At 40.4% G+C, this 24,886-nt stretch overlaps 1 protein-coding gene across 1 annotated transcript; it reads right to left on the reverse strand.

Moving 5' to 3' along the window:
- Nucleotides 1-17,343: 17,343 nt before the first annotated feature.
- Nucleotides 17,344-20,494, reverse strand: LOC115180545 (avidin-related protein 4/5). Its single transcript, XM_029742709.1, has 5 exons — nucleotides 20,428-20,494; nucleotides 20,288-20,325; nucleotides 19,038-19,269; nucleotides 17,788-17,905; nucleotides 17,344-17,469 (listed from the first exon to the last, which is right to left on the reverse strand). Exons 2-5 carry the CDS (start codon nucleotides 20,294-20,296, stop codon nucleotides 17,433-17,435), a joined length of 396 nt encoding a protein of 131 aa, XP_029598569.1. The 5' UTR covers nucleotides 20,297-20,325; nucleotides 20,428-20,494; the 3' UTR covers nucleotides 17,344-17,432.
- Between the last annotated feature and the right edge of the window lie 4,392 nt (nucleotides 20,495-24,886).

The following is a 24,886-nucleotide window of genomic DNA, read 5'->3' on the forward strand; positions in this document are numbered from 1 at the left end:
CAGGACCCTCAAATGTACACCCTTTAGCGATTGTTTAAATGCGGAGTGATGCAAAGTTTGACTATTTGTAAACATCATTCGTGCTCTCGCCCATATATAATGTCAATTTTAATATGGTACCTAATCTCCACTGTCCTTGATTCTCACAATGATTATTCAACCCCAAAATAGGCCAAGGAGCAGGGTTAAGCACCCAAGCTAACTGGCTACAGTTGGCTAGCTTGCTAGCTACTTCCAGACATAAACAAGAGAACACATCATCACTCAGACCATTCTACTCACCTCGCCAAGCTGAATAGGCTTTTTTCATGTTATTCAAATCGTTGGTGACTAACTGTGCTGCTGTCAATAATTTAAATTGTTATTTTCCCCTAACGCTTACTGACACCGGCCACATTCAATGGCCGTTTATCGTTCGTAAATTCATCCGTTATTCTGCGCTCTGGAACATTCAGCCAAGAGTGCTCTGAAATCTGAACAAATAAATCAGAGTTCATTTACCAAGCACCCCATTTAACAATGTCCATTGAGAACGGACAACGACTACACAATTTAGGTAAGCTAAGAATGACGTGAATAATCAAGTCAACAAACGTTGGGTAGTTGGATAGCATATGTGACTAACCACCTGGATTCGGTCTTATGTAGCAACATTTGAATTTCTGTTTTTTATTTTTTATTTTTTTTACATTGGATAAAAGTAGAGACCCAGAGCTACAAAATGGTATATCATACACTGCATTTGAGGAAACAATGCGAAAGTATTTCTGCTTTGAAAGTTGATCAACTTGTAAACTCACGTTTGAGAAAACAGTTTTTCAATGTTTTGGTACTATTGTAGCGACCCGCACAGACAGTTGTGGGTTATGTGTTAGGCTATTAGTGGGTTGTGTCGTACTTACCAGTGTTCGCGGGGTCATGCCAATCAACTTGCTATCTGCCAATCACGGGAATGCCTGGAATGTTCTGATACCGGGCAGCCTGGTGGTTGGCGGAGTGGCGTGAAGGGGGGTTGGGCAGGGGGATGGAGCATTGGAAGTTAAGACCGGGTTTAGCCATCCCTCTCTTACGTCTGGGCTTCATAAGAGAAGGTCACGGTTCGTTTGTAGGGTACCTTTCATTTATTTGGCGTGGGCTACGGCCAAACAGTAGCCTGTGTTAAGTTGTGTTAATAAACCGTCCATTCGTTAACTCCATCCTCTGTCTGGACAATTGTTCCTTCATGATCTAGTCAGGTCATTACACTATTATTGGTACTATTATTGGAGGTCTGTCTACACCCGTTCAGCATTGTTCTCTTACGTCTCAGCTCCACCCATCTCTATAAGGGTTGATCCGTGTGTTCTCCACTGTCAGATTGTCCGTTTGTGAATTCAGAGCGCACACTGGACTCTGGCCAATAAGTAGGGTTGTTCCGAAAGCTCTGACCTCACAACGACAGACAAGCACCCAAGCTAACTGGCTAACATTGGCTACCTACTTCCAGACACATGAGAGAACACCCCCCTCTGACCATTTGACTCCCCCTAGCAGAGCTGGTTAGGCAGTTTTCATGTTATCCAGAGTGTTGGTGACTGTAACTGTGCAGCTGGCAACAATTGAAATATGCTTTGTTGCCGATGTTTACTGACACCGGACAAATTCAACAGGTGTTGAGCGTTCAAAAATTCATCAGTTATTATGCGCTCTGGCACACTAAGAATAGAGTCTTTTGTTAAGACATGTAGCTAGCTAGCTAAACAATGGACCATAATCACAACTCATGACAGTACTACCCTGCATGAATCTGCAGGTAACTAACCAACCAGGTTCTATGGCTATAACTAGTCAAGAAAATGAGTCTGAGATATGAATAAGATCATACACAACGTTAGCTAGCGACCCAGCAAGCTAACAGTACACTTGAAATGAAACCACTTTCTGTCAAAATTAGAAACGTGTAATATCTGAAAATGTTGCTAGCTAGACTATTTTACCAGTATACATTATGGTTGGAAGCGTCTCCTGTCTGATGCCATGCATGGTTGCCCTTAGTTTGACGTTGTAATCCAGACTGGTGTTATCTCCATCTCCTTAGCTATCATACTCGAATTCCACTGATTTCAAAACTCAGTCCTCCAGAAAGTGGAGAGCACATAACGTTAGCTAGCTAACAGTACACGATACATAAAAATAAAATAAAAAAGCCGCATTTGACAGGATTACCTAGACATACTGACCAGCTCCAATTGACAGACGAGTGCTACATGGCAGACCAATCCAAACTCACCTCTCGGCATGTCCAGCCCACTCATTATCTCAGCCAATCATGGCAGGTTGCTAGCTGGAAGGTTGCTTGCTTTTGCTGTGGCTAAACCAACTAGGCTCATAATTTAACAATTGTATTCGTGTTTACAGATGGCATACAAGTTTGATATTAAAGCACATAAAAGTTCACATGTTCGAGAAGATATTTCTGCCAAAAAATGCATTTTGATAAAAATAATATTCTTTTTATGTTCAAACAGCCCTCCTGTGAAGTCGTGACTTGCGACACACGCCTAGTTTCCTGAATCGGGCCACATAGTTAATATACTAGCAAGTTACGTATACCGCAATTTTATTTGAAAAGTCATTACTTTATAACATTGCTCAAAATGTTCTTAACACTTGTCATAATTAGTTAAAACAAAGAATGTGTCTTAAGACCAATAAGTATACTACATACTCAAATTATTTCACAAATAGTATGGTTAGTGCGGTTACGCTGATAGAACGCGAACACCAATATGCTGGTGTATTAATGATTCTTCTTATGTCATTGTGCATCCCTGAATTCTCTATTAGATCTGAATTTACCTGTCAGCAGGGAAATGCTACCGAATTTTATTCATGACTAAATTTGTTTTACCCCTATTCGACCCGAATTGGTGTAATGCTCATGTGCTTCTTTTAGTGCCTCTATGGCTTTGCTATAGTTTACCTCTTCCATGATGGTTATTTCTGCGCTTCTCTCAACGGTGTTCAGAGATTTAAAATGAACATGTAATACGCCGAATTTATAAAATACATCAGTCAATCCCTAATGAAAAACACATCTCGGTGGGCACAATACCACAGCCGCTTACTACACGCAACTTCGATTATAGCCTAGTTTTATCATGCGATAATTAATACCCATGTTTAGTTAACAATTATGATCATGGTCACAGCTCTATCGCAATGACCTATCTGCTATTATTAGAACGCATTAGATATAGGTAACAGTCCCTTCTGAGTAGACAACAGGTAATAAAGCTCACTTGCAATTGTTGACAGGGATATATTCAGTTCATGATTCAGTGATTTAAATTACAACACCTTTCTCAGTAGGGTCCTCCATTCATGATGAATAAATTAGTCTTTCAATTTGAACCAAGCAAGCTGCTAAAACGTTCAGTTTATATCTTAAACAAACACTGGCTGCTATAACTATCTAATCTAAGAAAAGCATGGCAATAGTTGAGGTGAATTACAATCAGAAACTCAGATTTCAGTCAGTAACATAATCCCAATGCTATTGAAATAAGTAAATCCCGCAAATAGCCCAATTACAATGGTATGTAGTCCTAACATCTTGGCACAATAATGACACAATTACCAGAAAATAGCCTTAAAGTTCGTTCAAGTGTTTCTTTGCAAAGATATTCACACGCGCAAAGGGGATTTATTCACAATCATAGCAGTCAAACAAATTAAATCAACAACTTTTGACGTAAAACCAGATCTAGCGCCTTTTAATAAAAGCGGATTATGTTTGCTCATGCGACATATTTAAATTACTTTACTATATCACATTAACTCCGCAATGATAATTCGTTTGATGAAAAAAACACAAGTTAGGCTTTGTACTACGTTATAAATTACGTCGAGATTCCATCTTAATTCGCTGTAACTGTATGAAAAAAACGTTTATTCGGCATCTTCTCTCATACTGCGTAAAAAATCTAATAAAAATGTCGGTCCTTATGGGCAGTACCCAGACGGAGAAAATCCCATAAGCGTTTATAGTGTCATTGGTTTGAGGTAAGTCAATTTCCCATGCTTGACCAAAAATGGACATATGTCAACTATTTTCTGAGACTATTACCCAGTCATGTAATGCTGAACCTTAACTTTAACAAATGATCCATAAACGGACCACTCTGAACATCTCAGAATACTTAGTACACCCCTTTACCATGCACTGTAAAAAAAATGACTCTTGGGCTTAGAAAATATTGCAAAAGAAAATCAATGATTTTAAGTAAAATAATAGGTTTCTGGTTTTACTTACATTTTTGAATATAGTACTTCATGTATATGTGTTGAAAAAGACTGGCATTTGCAAATAAAAATCCAAGGTAATATGCTGCTAAATTTGAACGAATATTTCTAAGTAACAACCAACAACTTAAAAATATGATATTCAAATGATCATTATTGTGTTGGACTGACATTCTAGATCTAGTTATGAACGTCAATTGTGCTTGGAACATTGGATGTCATCTTGATCTTTCTCCTCTGGAATGGCCATGCGGCAGGTAAGGACCAAATTATAACTTGGAATGTAGTTTGGATCTCTACACATATTTTCAATGAAATGTCAAAAAATATTTGTTAAATAATATTCTTCAAGTACGAAAAGCCTTTAGCTAGCTATATTGCCAGAGTAAGTTATATATTTGCACATTGATAAGCTAGCTAGTTAACGGCCATGATGTCTGTATAGTTAGCTAGTGGTGAGCATGGTACTAGCTAGTAAGTTAGCAGTGCATTTTACTCACCTCAGCGCTGTTTATAACTTTTGTCATTTTTGTGTAAGTTTTATATTACCAAAAAATGCATTTTCAGCAAACATAACAGTAGAACTGAACACATGTGCCCCTGCAAGGTAATGTTTGCCTGCTAGGCAAGCTACCCAGGAAGAGACGGGTAGGAACAATACGTAGCTAGCTAGCTAACTACACCTAGCTATCGAACTACACCTGTCATTGCAGAAACCTTGTTGTTGTTCACTATTCACAACATGTTCAAGGCAGCACTGCAAACGTTGACATTGTGCAGTAGTTATCTAGTCAATATCTAACAGCCAAACTAGCTAAATGAAATAATTGGCTGGCTAGTAAGATAGATAACAAGCAGCTCTTCCAAGTCAGCATGGATTTTCGTTTTTTAGCTAGCTATCTAAAGCTGAAGTCATTTGAGTGTTATTTTCCTGACATTGTCATAGATTTTAATACAACTTCTCTTCTTTAGGTATTCACGTATTCAGACGTGGACATACCATATTTTCCAGAATACATTGACAAGGTATGTCAATATATTCAAATGTCTGTGTTTTCATTGTAACTCACATAAGGGCTTGTAGGGCCACATGATCTCCGCTCTGCGGAAAACTCAGACAGAATCAGGTACCCCTCGGACAGGATATTGGAGACTTATATTTCCCTCACTAACTTTAAACATCAGCTATCAGAGCAGCTAACCGATCGCTGCAGCTGTACATAGCCCATCTGTAAATAGCCCATCCAATCTACCTACCTCATCCCCATATTGTTTTTATTTACTTTTCTGCAATTTTGAACACCAGTATTTCTACTTGCACATCATCATCTGCACATCTATCACTCCAGTGTTAATTTGCTAAACTGTAATTACTTCGCTACTATGGCCTATTTATTGCCTTACCTCCTCACGCCATTTGCACACACTGTATATAGACTTTCTTTTTTTATATTGTGTTATTGACTGTACGCTTGTTTATTCCATGTGTAACTCTGTGTTGTTGTTTTTGTCGAACTGCTTTGCTTTATCTTGGCCAGGTCGCAGTTGTAAATGAGAACTTGTTCTCAACTAGCCTACCTGGTTAAATAAAGGTGAAATATAATTGACAAAAAAACAAAAACATATATATTTATTTAAAAAAAAATTTTTATTACAGTAACCCAACATTAGTGTGAATAATAGGTATTAGATATATACTATATTTTTAAATCAACCACATGGATTGAACATGTTAGGCAACAAAAAGTTAACACGGAATTCCAGAAAATAAAACATTTGGGGGGGAAAATAACAATAATTTCATAGGGCCCTATTAGTGTTTTACTCAATGTGTTGTCGCCCAGGCAGGTATTGACAATGTGTGAATGAGCATATGGGGGCAGCAGGTAGCCTAGTGGTTAGAGCGTTGGGCCAGTAACCAAAAGATTGTTGGATCGAATCCCTGAGCTGACAAGGTAAAACATCTGTCGTTCTGGCAACAAGGCAGTTAACCCACTGTTCCCCCATAGGCTGTCATTGTAAATAAGAATTTGTTCTTAACTGACTTGCCTAGTTAAATGAAGGTTACACAAGTAATAATATGTTAAAGCTTATGTATACACAAAAAACGAATTGATTTTATCTTAATTCCGTAGGGGTCAGGCGGCACATGCAATGTAAGATCTCCAGTTTTGCTGCATTCGCGTACAAATACGTGACAACCACAACATTGTGAGTGCCAAAATGGCAAAGACTTTCTCATATCGAAGACAAGATGTCGTTCAGGCCCTTCCTGTGAAGGACTTCAAAGAAAGATGGCCAGCCCTGTTTGAGCCCACCCAGGTACAAAATAAAGCTGAATGAAAATAGTCAATGTAGGTAAAACAAAAAATATTAATTTAAATATTCTAATCTACAATTATATATGCATTAAAGAGTAGTCTGAACATTCTCACTCTGCACATGCTTTGGGAGGGGTTTCCCAATAGCATTCTGGCTCTCAGATCATATTTTGTCCTTATCTGTTCAGAAGATGTTTCCTCTCCTCTCTCGCTCTCACTCAGATTAAGGAAGAGTTCAGAAGAAGAACTGTTGCTCTTGAGTCCACCTTTATCCAGAAGCTGGACGAATATACACAAACTATTGGACTTGTTTAAGTCAAAAAGAAGTGCTGTAAAGGTGGGAATGCAGAAAATCTTTGAAGTTCTGTACGGGGTATGCACAGTAACACCTTCACAATAGTATATAGGTTATACTGAATGTATTAAATGCAATTATTTGTATAACATCATATTACAGTGCAACACCATCCAGGAAAGAAGAGACAGTGTGATCCGTGGCCTGATCATATACCTCGGCGAGAGGGTTGAAGACATTATTACAGAATACAAGGTAAAGGTTTTTATTTTGTATCCTTATTTATCTCTAAAAGAGGTATCTTCATTTGTTTCCCTCTCCTCCTCAAGTTGCACAGTTAATGTAATACCCTAGTCTGTTATTTCTTAATTTTTTCACTCAGGATGCTGAGGACACCATGATCCGAGAGGACCTCATTCAGCATGTGACGAAGGTGTTCACTGTGAAGGATCTGCACCAGAATATAGAGCATGGGATCTGCATCGAAGGAGTAGAGGTCCTGGCTGGTATTCGCAGTGTTACAGTCATGTACCTTGCTTTTGGGCCTCATTTTTGGCTTAAATCTAAGGTACCCCAAAGAACTGAAATATACCTTTGAGGTGTTCCAAAAAGTATTCTTGGAACTTGATGATCTCAGGATGTCCCCATGGGTCCAAGCTCTAAAGATGAAGTTACTTGTTTTCAGAGATATCTAAAGATATCTATAAGAACTCTCAAAGTGTGGTCTAAACCCTACTCAGTAAGCTGACAAGCTAGTTGCTAGGTGTTATAGGAGCTACAGTTTACATTATGCTCTTTTTCAGGTGAAGTCATAAGAGACATTGTCAATTCCTGGTTAAAAAAACAGCTTTGTTTAAAAATTTACTTCATGTGCACTAGTGGATTTCTGAGATTATTTGTGGTCAGGTGCAAGCTATCTGGATGTAACTTTACCTAAAGAGGCAAGGTGGAGTTATACCCAGAATGATTACAGATGACAAAATAATGAGCTCTCCACAAATGCTTAAGGAGTAGGGTTTAAGGGGCAATTTGAGATTGAAGTTTCAAGAAAACCTTTATTCAAAATAAAGGTGTTGAAGTTTGAAGTTGAACACTGTTGTTTCTTTTTGCATATTCCCTTGTATAGAAATAGTATTTTTTGTAAATTATCCCAAGTACATTGAGGTAACTATTTGCATCAGCTTTTTAAGTATAGTTGTGAGTATATATTTGAGTAGTAGGAACCCAATTTAAATACATTTTACTAACCTGAGTACCATAAGTAACTGAGCAAAAACATTTGTAGATTAAACATAGAATATCAATTACGATAATGAGTAAATTCAGCAAATTAAACTTATAATATTAGTTCTGTAACTGATTACATTAAGTATATGAAACTTAACATTAGTTCTGGGACTTGAATGACTTAAGCAGGTCAAACTAAAAAATAACTGTTCTGAACCTGATAAAATTAAGTTGAATGAAAGGAATCTTTGAGATCCTGTTAGTTGTTTGCACTTAATATATTTGAGTTTGTAATGCACTAAAAGCGAAGTATATTATACTTAAATGATCCTCCTACTTAAAAGGCTGATGCAAATAGTTACCAAAAAAATGTAAGTTAAAGGGGCACAATATTTTTTAGTGTGTATGTATGGGTGCGCAAATTGGTATATTATATTATTACTTTATCAACTCTCTAGTAATCAATTGTGCACACATACAATTCATAATATTTTCATATCTTTATAGAATCCATATAGAAACCGTATATTTATACGACTCTCCATTGCCACAAAGCAGCTTTTCAAACATACTCCCAGCGGAACCAAAGAAAAAACGTTTGTTTTCTGGACGCTGCCCGGCGGGTCATAGGAATAATGCTCCTAACGTATCTTCAACGGTTCTCTAGACTTCCAGAAATTATAGATTTGCCACTACCGTCTAAAATAACATCCCGCTCTCAATACCATCCCGTAATATTCTATGGTGGGCAGTGATGGACGGAACCCCAAAATAACTTTATATCAAAGCTTATTATCCAAATTTCAATCATCTTATTATACATATTTCTATATGTTATTATCCAAACTCCAGATGAAGATTTATTTCCACATTCACCCAGCTCTCATATCACATTCACACGTTATTCCCAAACACACTTAATCAATGTTTGTATAACCTGTAGGAATATTTTCTTCTATAACGGGCCCAGATTTGGAATTAACATTTTACTATAACCAATTTTACCATAGTCATAAGTCTCCTCTAAGGTTTCCAAATTTGGGAAACCTGCAGGAATCTGGCCCACCAAGATACAATGACCGACCACACACTAAAAAACTGGCCGAAATACAATGTCTAGACGTCATACAAACACACCAGTACCCGCGACCTGTTCTTCAAACAGGATTTCTCAGACTTCAATTGAAGATTGCCTACATTCCTAGGGTTTATAATAAGATACTTATTTATCTTTTCCAAACCTACGTGGAGTAGGAATAATTTAAAGACAATGAATACCCTTTTTGCCTAACTGCCTACCTCTTACCTAGGTAAATAAGCAACTATACTTCTCGTTTCCAAACCTACCCCACAACCTAGGATAAGGGTAACATGTCTTTCAAGAAAAAAATATATCATTAGCTACGTGACATTTCTTCTTGCCCACTCAACACTTTCGCCTAACTGTCCACTCAACAGTAACAATTTCAATTTATGTTTAATTAGTAATATTAATTCTGTGCACATTCAAGTTCAATTATTGAAAGAAATCAGTCTCACCCCAGTCTCACCCACTGCACACATAGCCCATCTGTAAATAGCCCATCCAACTACCTCATCCCCATACTGTATTTATTTATTTATCTTGCTCCTTTGCACCCCAGTACCTCTACTTGCACATTCATCTTCTGCACATCTACCATTCCAGTGTTTAATTGCTATATTGTAATTACTTCGCCACCATGGCCTATTTATTGCCTTACCCTACCTCATTTGCACACACTGTATATAGACTTTTTCTACTGTATTATTGACTGTTTGTTTATTCCATGTGTAAGATAAAGGTAAACGCAGCCACTGCTAGCTAGCCAACTCTACCAGCTAGCAGTACTGTATCATTTTTAGTCAATAAGATTTTTGCAACGTAAGCTTAACTTTCTGAACTTTCGAGTTGTGTAGTCCACTTGTGTAGCTAGCAGGACTGACTTTGTGTTAGCTAGTGTTGATGAACAGTTACTTGAGAAGGAGACCAAGTCAAGACGCTGGACCGGGTGGATTCAATTATCGTAAGGCAGCTTTATTAAGAGACAAAGATATTTGGCAAAACGTGCACGGGCTCGTTCTTTCAGTTCTTAGGGAACTAGCGGAAGCAAGCCCCGTAAACATATTGTGCATCTGTTTTATACAACATGATTGTAATGTAATGACGTATGTTGAGTCTTGTAGATTCGTCCTCCTGACTGGTCGATGAGTGGAGTGACGATCTGGTCTCGGGTCGGGATCGCCTCCCCATTGGTCCATGAGTGTGTTCTTTGTTCCGCTGACCCAGCCCTCTGGGATGGGTTTGTGTGTGTGTGTGTACTTTGTGCTGAGTCCTTGTCTGTGTATCTCTGTAGTCACAAGATATTATTGCGAGACTGGACGTTGACCCCTGTGATCAGGTCATTTCCTATTTTATCAGTGCTGTGTAAGGTCTAATTCGGCCAATCTGTTTCTAGGTGTGCGTGTATAGCTAGTATCAGTACAACACAGAATGTGTCTTTTGTATCAGCAGATAAGTGTTGCGCAATAGACCAGCTTATCAAATATATTTATAACACTAGCCAACGTTTAATTACTTCTGCGTTATGAAAGGAACTAGACACGGACACGAATGATCCATTGGTAGTTTGTTGTAACCGAGTATTGGTGCTAACCATGTGTCATTGGATGCTAGTTAGCTACGGCGTCATAGGATACGGTGCACTGGGTGGGTTTCACGGAAGAATACTGTACCAAGTTATCTAGCTGAATAAACTAAGTTTGAACCACTGTAGTTTACATCAATTATAATTTCTAAAGTGGAAGTTGGAAAAGTTATATTTGAGTGTTTCAGTGAATGGTTAGTGAGGGAGGCCCTGCTCTCTCGCTTCCCCAGTTGTTTAGTTAATTTTCATTCCAATCTCCTTTGCATTAGCGTAGCCTCTCCTGTAGCCTGTCAACTATGTGTCTGTCTATCCCTGTTCTCTCCTCTCTGCACAGGCCACACAAACGCTTCGCACCGCATGGCCGCTGCCACTCTAACCTGGTGGTCCCAGCGCGCACGACCCACGTGGAGTTCCAGGTCTCCGGCAGCCTCTGGAACTGCCGGTCTGCGGCCAACAAGGCAGAGTTCATCTCAGCCTATGCTACCCTCCAGTCCCTCGACTTCTTGGCGCTGACGGACACATGGATTACCACAAAAAACACTGCTACTCCTACTGCTCTCTCCTCGTCTGACCACGTGTTCTCGCATACCCCGAGAGCATCTGGTCAGCGGGGTGGTGGCACTGGAATCCTCATCTCTCCCAAGTGGACATTCTCTCTTTCTCCCCTGACCCATCTGTCTATCTCCTCTGAATTCCATGCTGTCACAGTCACTAGCCCATTCAAGCTTAACATCCTTATCATTTATCGCCCTCCAGGTTCCCTTGGAGAGTTCATCAATGAGCTTGACGCCTTGATAAGTTCCTTTCCTGAGGATGGCTCACCCCTCACAATTCTGGGTGACTTTAACCTCCCTACGTCTACCTTTGACTCATTTCTCTCTGCCTCCTTCTTTCCACTCCTCTCCTCTTTTGACCTCACCCTCTCACCGTCCCCCCTACTCACAAGGCAGGCAATACGCTTGACCTCATCTTTACTAGATGCTGTTCTTCTACTAATCTCACTGCAACTCCCCTCCAAGTCTCCGACCACTACCTTGTATCCTTTTCCCTCTCGCTCTCCTCCAACACTACTCACTCTGCCCCTGCTCAGATGGTATTGCGCCGCCGCAACCTTCGCTCTCTCTCTCCTGCTACTCTCTCCTCTTCCATCCTATCATCCCTTCCCTCTGCTCAATCCTTCTCCAACCAATCTCCTGATTCTGCCTCCTCAACCCTCCTCTCCTCCCTTTCTGCATCCTTTGACTTTCTATGTCCCCTATCCTCCCGGCCGGCTCGGTCCTCCCATCCTGCTCCGTGGCTTGACGACTCATTGCGAGCTCACAGAACAGGGCTCCGGGCAGCCGAGCGGAAATGGAGGAAAACTAGCCTCCCTGCATACCTGGCATCTTTTCACTCCCTTCTCTCCACATTTTCTTCCTCTGTTTCTGCTGCTAAAGCCACTTTCTACCACTCTAAATTCCAAGCATCTGCCTCTAACCCTAGGAAGCTCTTTGCCACCTTCTCCTCCCCCTCCCCCCCTCCTCCCTCTCGGCGGATGACTTTGTCAACCATTTTGAAAAGAAGGTTGACGACATCCGATCCTCGTTTAAGTCAAACGACACCGCTGGTCCCTATGCTTTGACCTCTTTCTCCCCTCTCTCTCCAGATGAAATCTTGCGACTTGTGACGGCCGGCCACCCAACAACCTGCCCGCTTGACCCTATCCCCTCCTCTCTTCTCAAGACCATTTCCGGAGACCTTCTCCCTTACCTCACCTCGCTCATCAACTCATCCTTGACCGCTGGCTACGTCCCTTCCATCTTCAAGAGAGCGAGAGTTGCACCCCTTCTCAAAAAACCTACACTCGATCCCTCCGCTATCAACAACTACAGACCAGTATCCCTTCTTTCTTTTCTCTCCAAAATTCTTGAGCGTGCCGTCCTTGGCCAGCTCTCTTGCTATCTCTCTCAGAATGACCTTCTTCATCCAAATCAGTCAGGTTTCAAGACTGGTCATTCAACTGAGACTGCTCTTCTCTGTGTCACGGAGGCTCTCCGCACTGCTAAAGCTAACTCTCTCTCCTCTGCTCTCATCCTTCTAGACCTATCTGCTGCCTTTGATACTGTGAACCATCAGATCCTCCTCTCCACCCTCTCCGAGTTGGGCATCTCCGGCGCGGCTCACTCTTGGATTGCGTTCTACCTGACAGGTCGCTCCTACCAGGTGGCGTGGCGAGAATCCGTCTCCGCACCACGTGCTCTCACCACTGGTGTCCCCCAGGGCTCAGTTCTAGGCCCTCTCCTATTCTCGCTATACACCAAGTCACTTGGCTCTGCCATATCCTCACATGGTCTCTCCTATCATTGCTACGCAGACGACACAATTAATCTTCTCCTTTCCCCCTTCTGATAACCAGGTGTCGAATCGCATTTCTGCATGTCTGGCAGACATATCAGTGTGGATGACGGATCACCACCTCAAGCTGAACCTCAGCAAGACGGAGCTGGTCTTCCTCCCGGGGAAGGACTGCCCGATCCACGATCTCGCTATCACGGTTGACAACTCCATTGTGTCCTCCTCCCAGAGTGCTAAGAACCTTGGCGTGACCCTGGACAACACCCTGTCGTTCTCCGCTAACATCAAGGCGGTGACCCGATCCTGTAGGTTCATGCTATACAACATCCGCAGAGTACGACCCTGCCTTACACAGGAAGCGGCGCAGGTCCTAATCCAGGCACTTGTCATCTCCCGTCTGGATTACTGCAACTCGCTGATGGCGGGGCTCCCTGCCTGTGCCATTAAACCCCTACAAGTCATCCAGAACGCCGCAGCCCGTCTGGTGTTCAACCTTCTCAAGTTCTCTCACGTCACCCCGCTCCTCCGCACACCACTGGCTTCCAGTTGAAGCTCGCTTCTGCTACAAGACCATGGTGCTTGCCTACGGAGCTGTGAGGGGAACGGCACCTCCGTACCTTCAGGCTCTGATCAGTCCCTACACCCAAAGAAGGGCACTGCGTTCATCCACCTCTGGCCTGCTCGCCTCCCTACCTCTGCGGAAGCACAGTTCCCGCTCAGCCCAGTCAAAACTGTTCGCTGTTCTGGCACCCCAATGGTGAAACAAGCTCCCTCACGACGCCAGGACAGCGGAGTCAATCACCACCTTCCGGAGACACCTGAAACCCCACCTCTTTAAGGAATACCTGGGATAGGATAAAGTAATCCTTCTAACCCTCCAACCCCCTACCCTCCCCCCCCAAAAAATATATAGATGTACTATTGTAAAGTGGTTGTTCCACTGGATATCATAAGGTGAATGCACCAATTTGTAAGTCGCTCTGGATAAGAGCGTCTGCTAAATGACGTAAATGTAAAATGTAAATGTAACTCTGTATGTGTCGAACTGCTTTGCTTTATCTTGGCCAGGTCGCAGTTGTAAATTAGAACTTGTTCTCAACTAGCTTACCTTGTTAAATAAATAAAAAATAAACCCTTAATCTAAATGTGTTTGAAATGATGTATCTTTTCAGCCGACGCTCCCAGCCAGAGCAGAACTGAGTTACAGCTCTTTATAGCAACAACCAACACAGTCTCACATTCAATTCGTGCATATATGTACATAATGCATTTCAGCATATTTCGTGCGTTTTTGTGCGATCCTTCTGAAAACATGACAAACAGCAAATGTGTGGAATGTGTCAAAAGGTTAGGATTTGTATGAAATAAATTAATAGTTCACAGCAGACAGTATCTGTTGTGAAGACTGTTCTCATTGTAAGTAAACCAGAGTTTGGCCCCCAAAACGAGCAGTCTCCCTCACATGAATGGAATGTGGCTTGTTAGGTTTATCACCTAAAAGCATCGTAAATCTAGTGTCAGCCTTAACACAGGCACATGAGAGTTCTAAGAACCCTATTTTGTTGCTTCTAAGAAAAACAGTGTGAATGTAGTAACATAGGGATACATTCTAATATAAAGTAATGTGATTAACACAATGTTGTAATTGTACGACAGTAACTACGTGGGAGGTGGGAATTTACCAGTTGTGAAGCCGTAAATACCAGTTGTATGCATTCATGTACTTTGAACTCGTTTAGAAGCGCCAATTGGCGAATGGCCATCAAGCTCTGTAACCCATCAACTAAAAGTACAGTTATGCTTGTAAACAATTGATAGTGTTCAAAAACTATATATATTTTGCTTTTAATAAATAATGTTTTGCTGCATTTAACTGCTTAAAATGCTGTTATGGAGGTCATTTCCTTAGTAGGTGACGTCAAAGATAAGTATGTGGGAGCTCAGGATGATAGGCGAGATTCCCACTACTAATTACCAGTTGGAGGGCCTTTCAGTTGATTTTACCCCTTGGTTATGAACGAAGCATAATTCCTATTGGAATTCAGCCAGAGTTAGGACAAAGAGAGAAGAGTATGAATGATAGGCAGTATATGCTTCTCCAATAGAAATCAAAAGAAGTGAAATCAAATGTACCCCTTCGATATAGTATTTTTTGACGGAATTGAAAACTTTTAATTTGATTTAATTTGTTTGACTGCTATGATTGTGAATAAGTCCCCTTTGCGCGTGTGAATATCTTTGCAAAGAAACACTTGAACGAACTTTAAGGCTATTTTCTGGTAATTATGTCATTATTGTGCCAAGATGTTAGGACTACATACCATTGTAATTGGGCTATTTGCGGGATTTACTCATCATTTCAATAGCATTGGGTCTATGTTACTGACTGAAATCTGAGTTTCTGATTGTAATTCACCTCAACTATTGCCATGCTTTTCTTAGATAGTTATAGCAGCCAGTGTTTGTCTAAGATATAAACTGAACGTTTTAGCAGCTTTCTTGGTTCAAATTGAAAGACTAATTTCACAAGGTTGGAGTAATAACATGTTCAACTACTTAAGACATTGGCTTGAATCTAGGTTGTGCCTTTAGATTTCTAGAAGATTAACAACCAAGGAATCATTTTTCACTTCTCTCATTGACTTCTCAAACCCTGGCCTGGTCTGCTTTGCAAGTGGTCCCGGAAGTCTTGATGTTGCGTCCTCTGGGTTTAGAAACTCTGTGGTTAGGATATCCAACAGTTGACATTTTCATTCGCCTGCAACCTGCATTCAGAATGACTGTAAGGGACATTGTGAGGAGACCTAAACCATTTAATCTGGAACAACCATTTCAGTAACGGGTTCAAATTAGTTTCGAAAAATGTGTTATTCATCTCTGTGTAGCATAAGATCAATCAGTCAATCAATGCAATGCAAAAACACAGATATGAAAATAAATAACAATAAATAAACCTGCAGTAGACCATGCTGGGAAATATTATAAAAAGTATTTCTAAGAGTGTATGGTACCAATAATACTGAAGTGTTTTTATGGTACCAAATGCTCTTACTGTAATATTTCTTACCATTGTTTTACAGTAACTAACAGGTAATTGGCTAAAAGTACGTTTCAGTAATTAAAACTGTTTAATGCCGTTTCTGTAGTCTATTAACGGACTACAGTAAGTGGTTCGGGAGGGGAATGGGAGAGTTTTTGAATTCAGGCTAAGTGATGTATCAATTCAACTAATTTCCACAAGGGGCCTGCGTTTTACATGTACACTCTAACATAAATCATATTAGAATGTCATTGTATGCTGTAGTATTAAGATTTCCCTTAACTGGAACTAAGGGGACTAGCCTGAACCAACTTACTTTTAGCCAGTAGGGGCTCCCGAGCAGCGCAGCGGTCTAATGTACTGTATCTCAAGGGCCATTTTTCCTCACTAAAGGAATAATGGAAATGACAATCTTTTCAAAATGATCGTTGTGTTCAGCCAAGACTTTACTTCGAAATGGCTCTGCATGTTTTGACCTGAGACTTAGACTTTTGCGTATATGTTTAGTTTCTACCAAAAGTTTGTCCATTTCATGTTACATTCAAAAATCTGCTTTTTTTGGCTATACACTCCCCACAAGGGTACTATAGACACACACATCCAAAGTACAATTTATATTTTGTGTGCATTGTGCCCCCCCAACCCCTCTTTTACGCTGCTGCCAATCTCTGTTTATCATATATGCATAGTCACTTTAACTGTACATTCATGTACATACTACCTCAATTAGCCCTACTAACCGGTGCCCCCGCACATTGGCTACCCACCACCTGCCAACCCCTCTTTTACACTACTGCTACTCTCTGTTTATCATATATGCATAGTCACTTTAACCATATCTACATGTACATACTACCTCAGTTATCCTGACTAACTGGTGTCTGTATATAGTCTCGCTACTGTTATTTTTCACTGTCTTTTTACTGTTGTTTTTATTTCTTTACTTATCTATTGTTCGCCTAATACCAATTTTTTACTTAAAAATTGTAGTTGGTTAGGGCCTGTAAGTAAGCATTTCACTGTAAGGTCTACACCTGTTGTATTCGGTGCACGTGACAAATAAACTTTGATTTGATTTGTCTTTTCCACAAGACATTGAAGTTGTGATTTTGCATTAAAATGTAATGTACAAAACGCTGGAATCGCCCTTATAATTAAATTGATTGGACACATGCATTCAGTTAAAATATGTTTATTCCTTAATGATTTAATTCAGTGCTGTCACATTTCATGTATTTCTTCTTTTGTCCCTCTTCTTTTGTTCCTTATTTAGCAACCCTACAGAATGTGTTAGTTCCAACTCTAAGGACACAAAGAGACAAAATAAGATTCATGATTTGTTATGAAATGCAGTGCAATTAATCATGGACAATATTAATTCATACACATTGCCTACTCAGACTAATAGGGGGGAAATCAACTTTGTGGAATAAGCACATTATAGGAATTTCATGTCAAAAGGCGATCGCGAACACCAAGCGGAACGAACGATAAGAAATCTTCAGAAATTCGAGAAAGACATACAAATGGTCAATAGATTAGACACACAAGCTAAACATCATACATTAATTGAATTCATACAATACATAATCCTGTTATTCATTGAGGGTACCATCTCACCTTGTGCCCTCCCAGTCGTCAACGAGAGATGGCTCTGACGACCGCAGGATCCAGGTGCTTTTAATCACCTCTTTGCCATTGTCATTGAAATACTGCCCTGTGAAAGCGGTACAGGACCCTGTGAGGGGCAACGAGGGAAAGAGGATGAGAATAACAGAGAAGGAATCAGACTGCTGTTGCTAAAGTAGGGGTATAGCTATAAAACACTGAAGTGCATTATGGGTAACATAGTAAATTAACTTTCGTTTTTGATGCAATTGTTCTGTGGAGGAGAGGTAGGGGAACTGCGAGCAACGCTCTTTTATATTGTCATTCAAACTACCTCACATGGTGTACAAGTTTAATAAACGTGAACTACTTCAGTGGAATTCCAGACTAGCTAGGCAGATAAGATCCCCAAATGTGGGAATTACCCTAGAGCACCGTCCCGACCACGGTCTGGTGGAACCACCCCATTCCACTCCCCTGGATGCCTCTTCCCCGGAGCTATACAACCGCTCTGCACATGTTAATAATCTACTTTATGCACACATTGTTTTACGCAGCTACTGCTCACCCATCACGTTTCTCACTGTTAATCGTGAATGATAATTCTTCACATTCTACCAGTGAAACGTCCATGCAGTATCTGCATACTAACCATTTGATCTCAATCCGTTTCATTGGAATATGCATTTAGATCTTCTTGAATTATGTACAGTGTTTTTTCGTGAGCAAATTTTAGAGCAGATGGTGTTAACCTCTACCCTACCATGTTTTGCCTAGTATCACGCCCTGTTCAATATTGGAGGCATGAGAGAAAAATGTGACCGTTTGCACAATCATCCTAAAATGTCATGAGAAATTTTTGATTTTTTTTTCTTAACAGAAACATTATCTCGTACTATTATATTTGGTTAGGTTTTATGTAGAATACTAATGAATCATTATGTGATCTTGACATAATTATGTGATCTAACTTTATTAAAGAGCACCCTGCAGGCTCTGACATGTCAATCAAGCAGCGGGGCGGTAAGTAAATCGTTTTTGCGCAAAGTGGAGAATCCCGCAAAAGCGCAGAAGGTTCGGTCTTTTAGCGATCGGGAAGAGGCGTCCAGAGGATTCAGCCAAGCAGCTACTCCCATTGTTGTTATTAAATTGTAGTAGTATTGGTGCTGACAGTGATATTAATAGAATAGTTTACTTCTAATTTGACTTCTGTATCTCAAAATAAAGAATTATTTTCTTAAATGGTAAAGACAGGCACATACCGACACTTCCCCATGAAATGCAGAAGGCGATGGTTGGCATTTGTGGTTCCTTTAAGTTGTTGTAGAAGCCCACCAATGGTTCATAGAGTTCTTTAGTGACATTTGGATGTACCTCACCCACATATGATCTGTACGTCCCGCTGAAGGCCGAACTGTTTGGCTCAAACTTTAGAGTCATCAGAGACCCCAGCTCATTCTTCCAATCTCCTGATAGGTCTGTAATCTTTGTAACCTACAATTATGGCAGTAAGAGCATTTATGGATGTTATAGCAGTTGAGATATAAACAAATAGAGTTTATTTCCAAAACGCTATATATCCATTTCCAGAAATGTTGGTAAATTAGCTTTTATTGTGTAAAGAACTTATGAAAGAGATTGCTGTGTTTTTTTTTCAATATCAAATCATGACGTGTTCAATGGCAGACATTTATTTCTTTGAAATCTTTTGAAATCATTTGTTTGAAATCACTTGATGGTTTAATTTCAGAGAGACAAATAATCATGTTTTTTTTATTTACTGTAAACTTCTGCCTCACTATCAGATAATAGGTAGTAATGTTATGTTTTACACAGTCAAAAGTTACAAATATTGTTTTTAAATAAATAACTGTACAAATGATACATTTGTGACACCAATATGCATTTTTTTTTGAAAAAAATGATCAATACACTAATATGAGATCTGTATGTAAAAAAATTACATTTTACATTTTAGTTATTTAACAGATGCTCTTATCTAGAGCGACTTACAGTTCATGTTCAGTTCAAGGTAAACTTTTTTTTTTAAAGATATGTGGTTGTCTCATCAAGCTATCACAGTCAATATACAGTATACAAACACTATATTCCAGCTAAACATAGTGCTTTGCAAAAAAATATCTAAAAACTATGCATACAAAATCTGAGAACAGTAATATTTTACACACACACACACACACACACACACACACACACACACACACACACACACACACACACACACACACACACACACACACACACACGACGGTACCCATAAGCAATCATTTCTGGTGAAAAAACACAAATGTAATACATTTGAGCGTATAGCGCTTTGAAAATACTCTTCAAATATTGAAACTATCAATTGCAGAATGTTCATCTTTTGAGCATCCATACAACTAACCTTATTTTATCCAGAATTATTTGTAGCAGCGTTTAATCACCTCTTTCAATTTATTAATCAACACTTTTGCCTTTGCAAGATAATAGGATGGAATTGTATATTTACCTTGGCCATTTCGAATCCTAGAAGGGAACAATGCTGAGCTAAATGGAAGAAACAAAATAACCTTGTTAGGGTCTCCTCAGCTACTTCTTATTTCTCACATCTTGTGGGTTAGTTTATAATGAAGGAAGAGTCAAACTTACCGTATCTGATGAGGAGTATCAGTGTAAATCACCCTAAACCTGTATCAAAAAGTGCTCAACGAGCTGGCCTTTTTATTATGACTGTAGTGCCCTGAGGGTAACTGCTCTAGGGCTCCACCTCCCTGACACTCTTAGCTGAGGGAAGTCCTAGGATAGGAAACTGGCACTACTGAACCTTTTGAACACATTACTATGCCAACTGAAATGAACCAATATCGTGTTAGACCACATTCTTTACTGTTTTTCTCGATTGCTTCAACACTGTGAACGAAACTGTGTGTGAAGGAGAGGCTCCTTCACTTTAGACACTGGACTCTTCTAAATGTTTATGCAAGTATTTATTCAAGAGTGAAATGAGTTTGTTTTTTGTTTGTGTTTCAGTCATTCACCATTGTGGCTAAAGATGGCGCCTCACCTCTAGTCCTTGGGAAACTGCAGTATTTTTTTTTTTTCTGTGTTATTTCTTACATTGTTAGCCCAGAACATTTTAAGTGTTATTACTATTGGATATCAGAGAGACGTCAACTTACCAGCACTTCGACCAGGAATACGACTTTTCCAAAGCAGATCCTTTGTCCGCACCACCCAGGGCATTTGAACTGATCCCAGAGGCCGACCCAAAACAACGCCGCTAGAGAAGAGGTAGGTGGAGCGGTCTTCTGGTCAGACTTCGGAGGCGTGCACACCACCCACCGCTTCTGAGTATATTACTCGCAAATGTCCAGTCCAGTTGACGAAATTAGGGCAAGGGTTGCTTTCCATGGCTCTCTCGGGATATTCTGTCGGAGTCGTTAAAGCCATCTGGATTCTCGATGCGTCGCGCTGACAGGAATAAACATCTCTCTGGGAAGAAGGAGGGCGGGGGTGTATGATTCATGATTAACGACTCATGGTGTAATTGTAACAACATACAGGAACTCAAGTCCTTTTGTTCACCTGACCTAGAATTCCTCACAATCAAATGAGGAGGCTGAAGAAATTTGGCTTGTCACCTAAAACCCACAAACTTTTACAGATGCATAATTGAGAGCATCCTGTCGGGCTGTATCACCGCCTGGTACGGCAACTGCACCGCCCACAACCGCAGGGCTCTCCAGAGAGTGGTGCGGTCTGCACAACGCATCACAGGGGGCAAACTACCTGCCCTCCAGGACACCTACAGCACCCGATGTCACAGGAAGGCCAAAAAGATAATCAAGGACAACAACCACATGAGCCACTGCCTGTTCACCCCGTTACCATCCAGAAGGCGAGGTCAGTACAGGTGCATCAAAGCTGGGACCGAGAGACTGAAAAACAGCTTCTATCTCAAGGCCATCAGACTGTTAAACAGCCATCACTAGCACAGAGAGGCTACTGCCTACAGACATTAGTCACATTAAAAATGCCACTTTAATAATGTTTACATATCTTGCATTACTCTTCCCATATGTATATACTGTATTGCATATACAATACAGTATATATTGTATATACAATACAGTATCCATTGCATCTTAGCCTGTGCCGCTCTGTCATTGCTCATCCATATATTTATATATTCTTATTCCATTCCTTTACTTAGATTTGTGTGTATTTGGTATCTGTTGTGGAATTGTTAGATATTACATGTTAGATATTGCTGCACTGTCTGACCTGGAAGCACAAGCATTTCGCTACACTCACAATAACATCTAATAACCATGTGTATGTGTCCCGCCCTGACCTTAGAGACCCTTATTATTCTCTTTGTTTGGTTAGGTCAGGGTGTGACTCGGGTGGGAATATCTATGTTTTTGTATTTCTATGTTAGCCTGATATGGTTCCCAATCAGAGGCAGCTGTCATTCGTTGTCTCTGATTGGGGATCATATTTAGGCAGCCTTTTCCCACTGGGTGTCTGTGGTTAGTTGCCTGTGAGCACGCCATTTGGGTCACGTTTCGTTTCTGCTTTATTGTTTTGTTTGGTGAGTTTCATTTATTAAACTATGAGGAACTCTACGCACAGTGCGCCTTGGTCTCCTTCTTACGACGAACGTGACAGTATGTGACCAATAAAATTTGATTTGATATTATAGCGCTTTCAATCAGTATCACCTCATGCAGTTAATTGTTTGGTTAATTGTTTAAATAATACTTAATTGAGGTTGGCAGTTGCAGGTGTATATAATTAACTAATTGTTCAAGCCAGAGTATAAAATGGGTATGTTCAGAATGTTCAAAAGCAGATTCCACTTCCAGGACTTCAGAACAGGATTCACGAAAGAAGGAAGAAAGTGGAACATATTAATACATATGGAGTGGGGGATTGAACAAGCCTTCTGGAAGATCTGGTGAAGGAGAAGATGGCAGATTAAGGGGAAAAGTTTGGGCCACATCCTGAGGATGAAAAGGATGATTGTGGGATTGAGGTTTGTAGACTGGAGAGAATGGATCCTTGCATTTTGGCTGATCCATATGTGTTGTCAGGTTGGGTGGAGAAGAGGTTGGGGACTGTTGAGTTGGTGAGAGTAACTTGGAGTGGACTAGTGATGATTTATTGTGTCTTCAGTCCAGAGGGAGCGGGTGCTCTGGATCACGCGATTAGGTACAAGAAATGTAACTTGCTTTGCTCTCCGGAGCATGGCACCGTTGAAAGGAGTGTTAACAGGGTGGAGCTAAATGTTGAGGATCAGTTGAAATTGAACATTCCCAGTGTCTGTGACGACCGCCGTTTTGTGCAGATGGAGAGCGTGGAGAAACGGAGAAGACATTGTCTGTCCTGCTGAGTTTTGATGTAGAGTCTTTGCCCAACAAAGTCAAATTAGGAAGTTTAAGTTATCCTGTGAGAACTTTTGTTCCAAAAATATTACGATGTTTTAGGTGTCAAGTTTATGGGCATGTTTGCAGCAGTGTGTAGCAGGGAGATTTCTATATGTGATAACTGTGCAGGAGGGCATGAGATGAAGAAATTTGTAGGATTGTGGGGAAAGTTGCATGTGTTAGCTGTGGAGGTGCCCATGGGGCTGGAGATTGGAGGTGTCCGGTGAGAGAAAGGCAGGTTGAGGTTGCCAGGGTTAGAGTAGTACAGAAAGTGTTGTTTGCCTGAAGCAGTGAAGAGAGAATGGTAGAGAGAATTAGAGAGAATTAGATGGGGTGGTGTTTATTTTTTCTAGATTTCAAATGGTTGGCTGGGCAATTACACTTTTTCCCAATTTTGTATTACCGTATCAAGAATGTAATGTAGGTAGGCTGTGAATGGCCTCACATACCAGTACAGCAGATGGCAGTGTAAAACGTTTGAATGCGATCCACCAACCTAATCCTAAAAAAGAATAATACAAAGTTTTAGAGCAGGGCTCTCCAACCCTGTTCCAGCAGCTCATAGGTTTTCGTGCCAACCCTAATCTAGCGCACCTGATTCTAATAATTAGTTGGTAGATAAACTGAATCAGGTTAATTACAACTGGGGTTGGATTTAAAACCTACAAGAGCATAGCCCTCTAGGAACAGGGTTGGAGAGCCCTGTTCTAGAGAGTCCGGGGCCATACATGCAAACATTAGAAACAGTTTACATTTAAACAGTTTCTCTGTCTCAAAATACGTATCAGCCAATTAAAATTGTTGATTTACTTGCACATGATGGAATGCTACATTGTAGATGGTCCCAGCAGATAACTTCACCAGATGATAGTGATTATTTCCTTAAAATAGGTCAACCCTGGCCAGCAGAGGGATATTTTCAACCTACAAATTCAAGGTTTACTTTTGACTCATTGGTCAGTAACAAAATGCTGTGTGCCGATATTGCATTGATGCGTCTTTGACTAGGCTACTAGCTACTAGTACTAACGTTAGACAACATTTTTGAATATATGACAAAATCCCAAGTTATCACACATTTGTGTGCTTTCACAGCAATATAGAATTATACCAGGGCACAGATGATCAATCATATTGACCAGATTCTCTAGTGGCCGCTTTATCAATGAAAATAAATATACTCAAAAATGGAACGCAGTCGGAAGGAGGCAAGATCAGGTGGGACCATACTAGCCAATGAGAGGGCAGATACACATGTGACCAACAGGCACAACTCCGATATGAAGAGTTTTTTTTCTAAAAGTTGCCAGCATGTCATTTGTCCTACATCCACTGAACAAAACTATAAACACAACATGTAAAGTGTTGGTCCCATGTTTCATGAGCTGAAATAGAAGTTCCCAGAAATGTTTCATACACACAAAAAGCTAATCTCTCAAATTGTGTGCACAAATTTGTTCACAACCCTGTAAGTGAGCATTTCTCCTTTCCTAAGATAACCTATTGAGCATGTTTGGGATTCTCTGGATTGACATGTATGACAGTGTGTTCCAGTTCCCTCCAATATCCAGCAAGATTCCACAGGCCACAACCAACAGCATGATCAACTCTATGCAAGATTTGTTGCGCTGCATGAGGCAAATGGTGGTCACACCAGATATTGACAGGTTTTCTGATAC

This window comes from Salmo trutta, chromosome 40, assembly GCF_901001165.1.
Source record: "Salmo trutta chromosome 40, fSalTru1.1, whole genome shotgun sequence".
Classification (NCBI taxonomy): Eukaryota; Metazoa; Chordata; class Actinopteri; order Salmoniformes; family Salmonidae; genus Salmo; species Salmo trutta.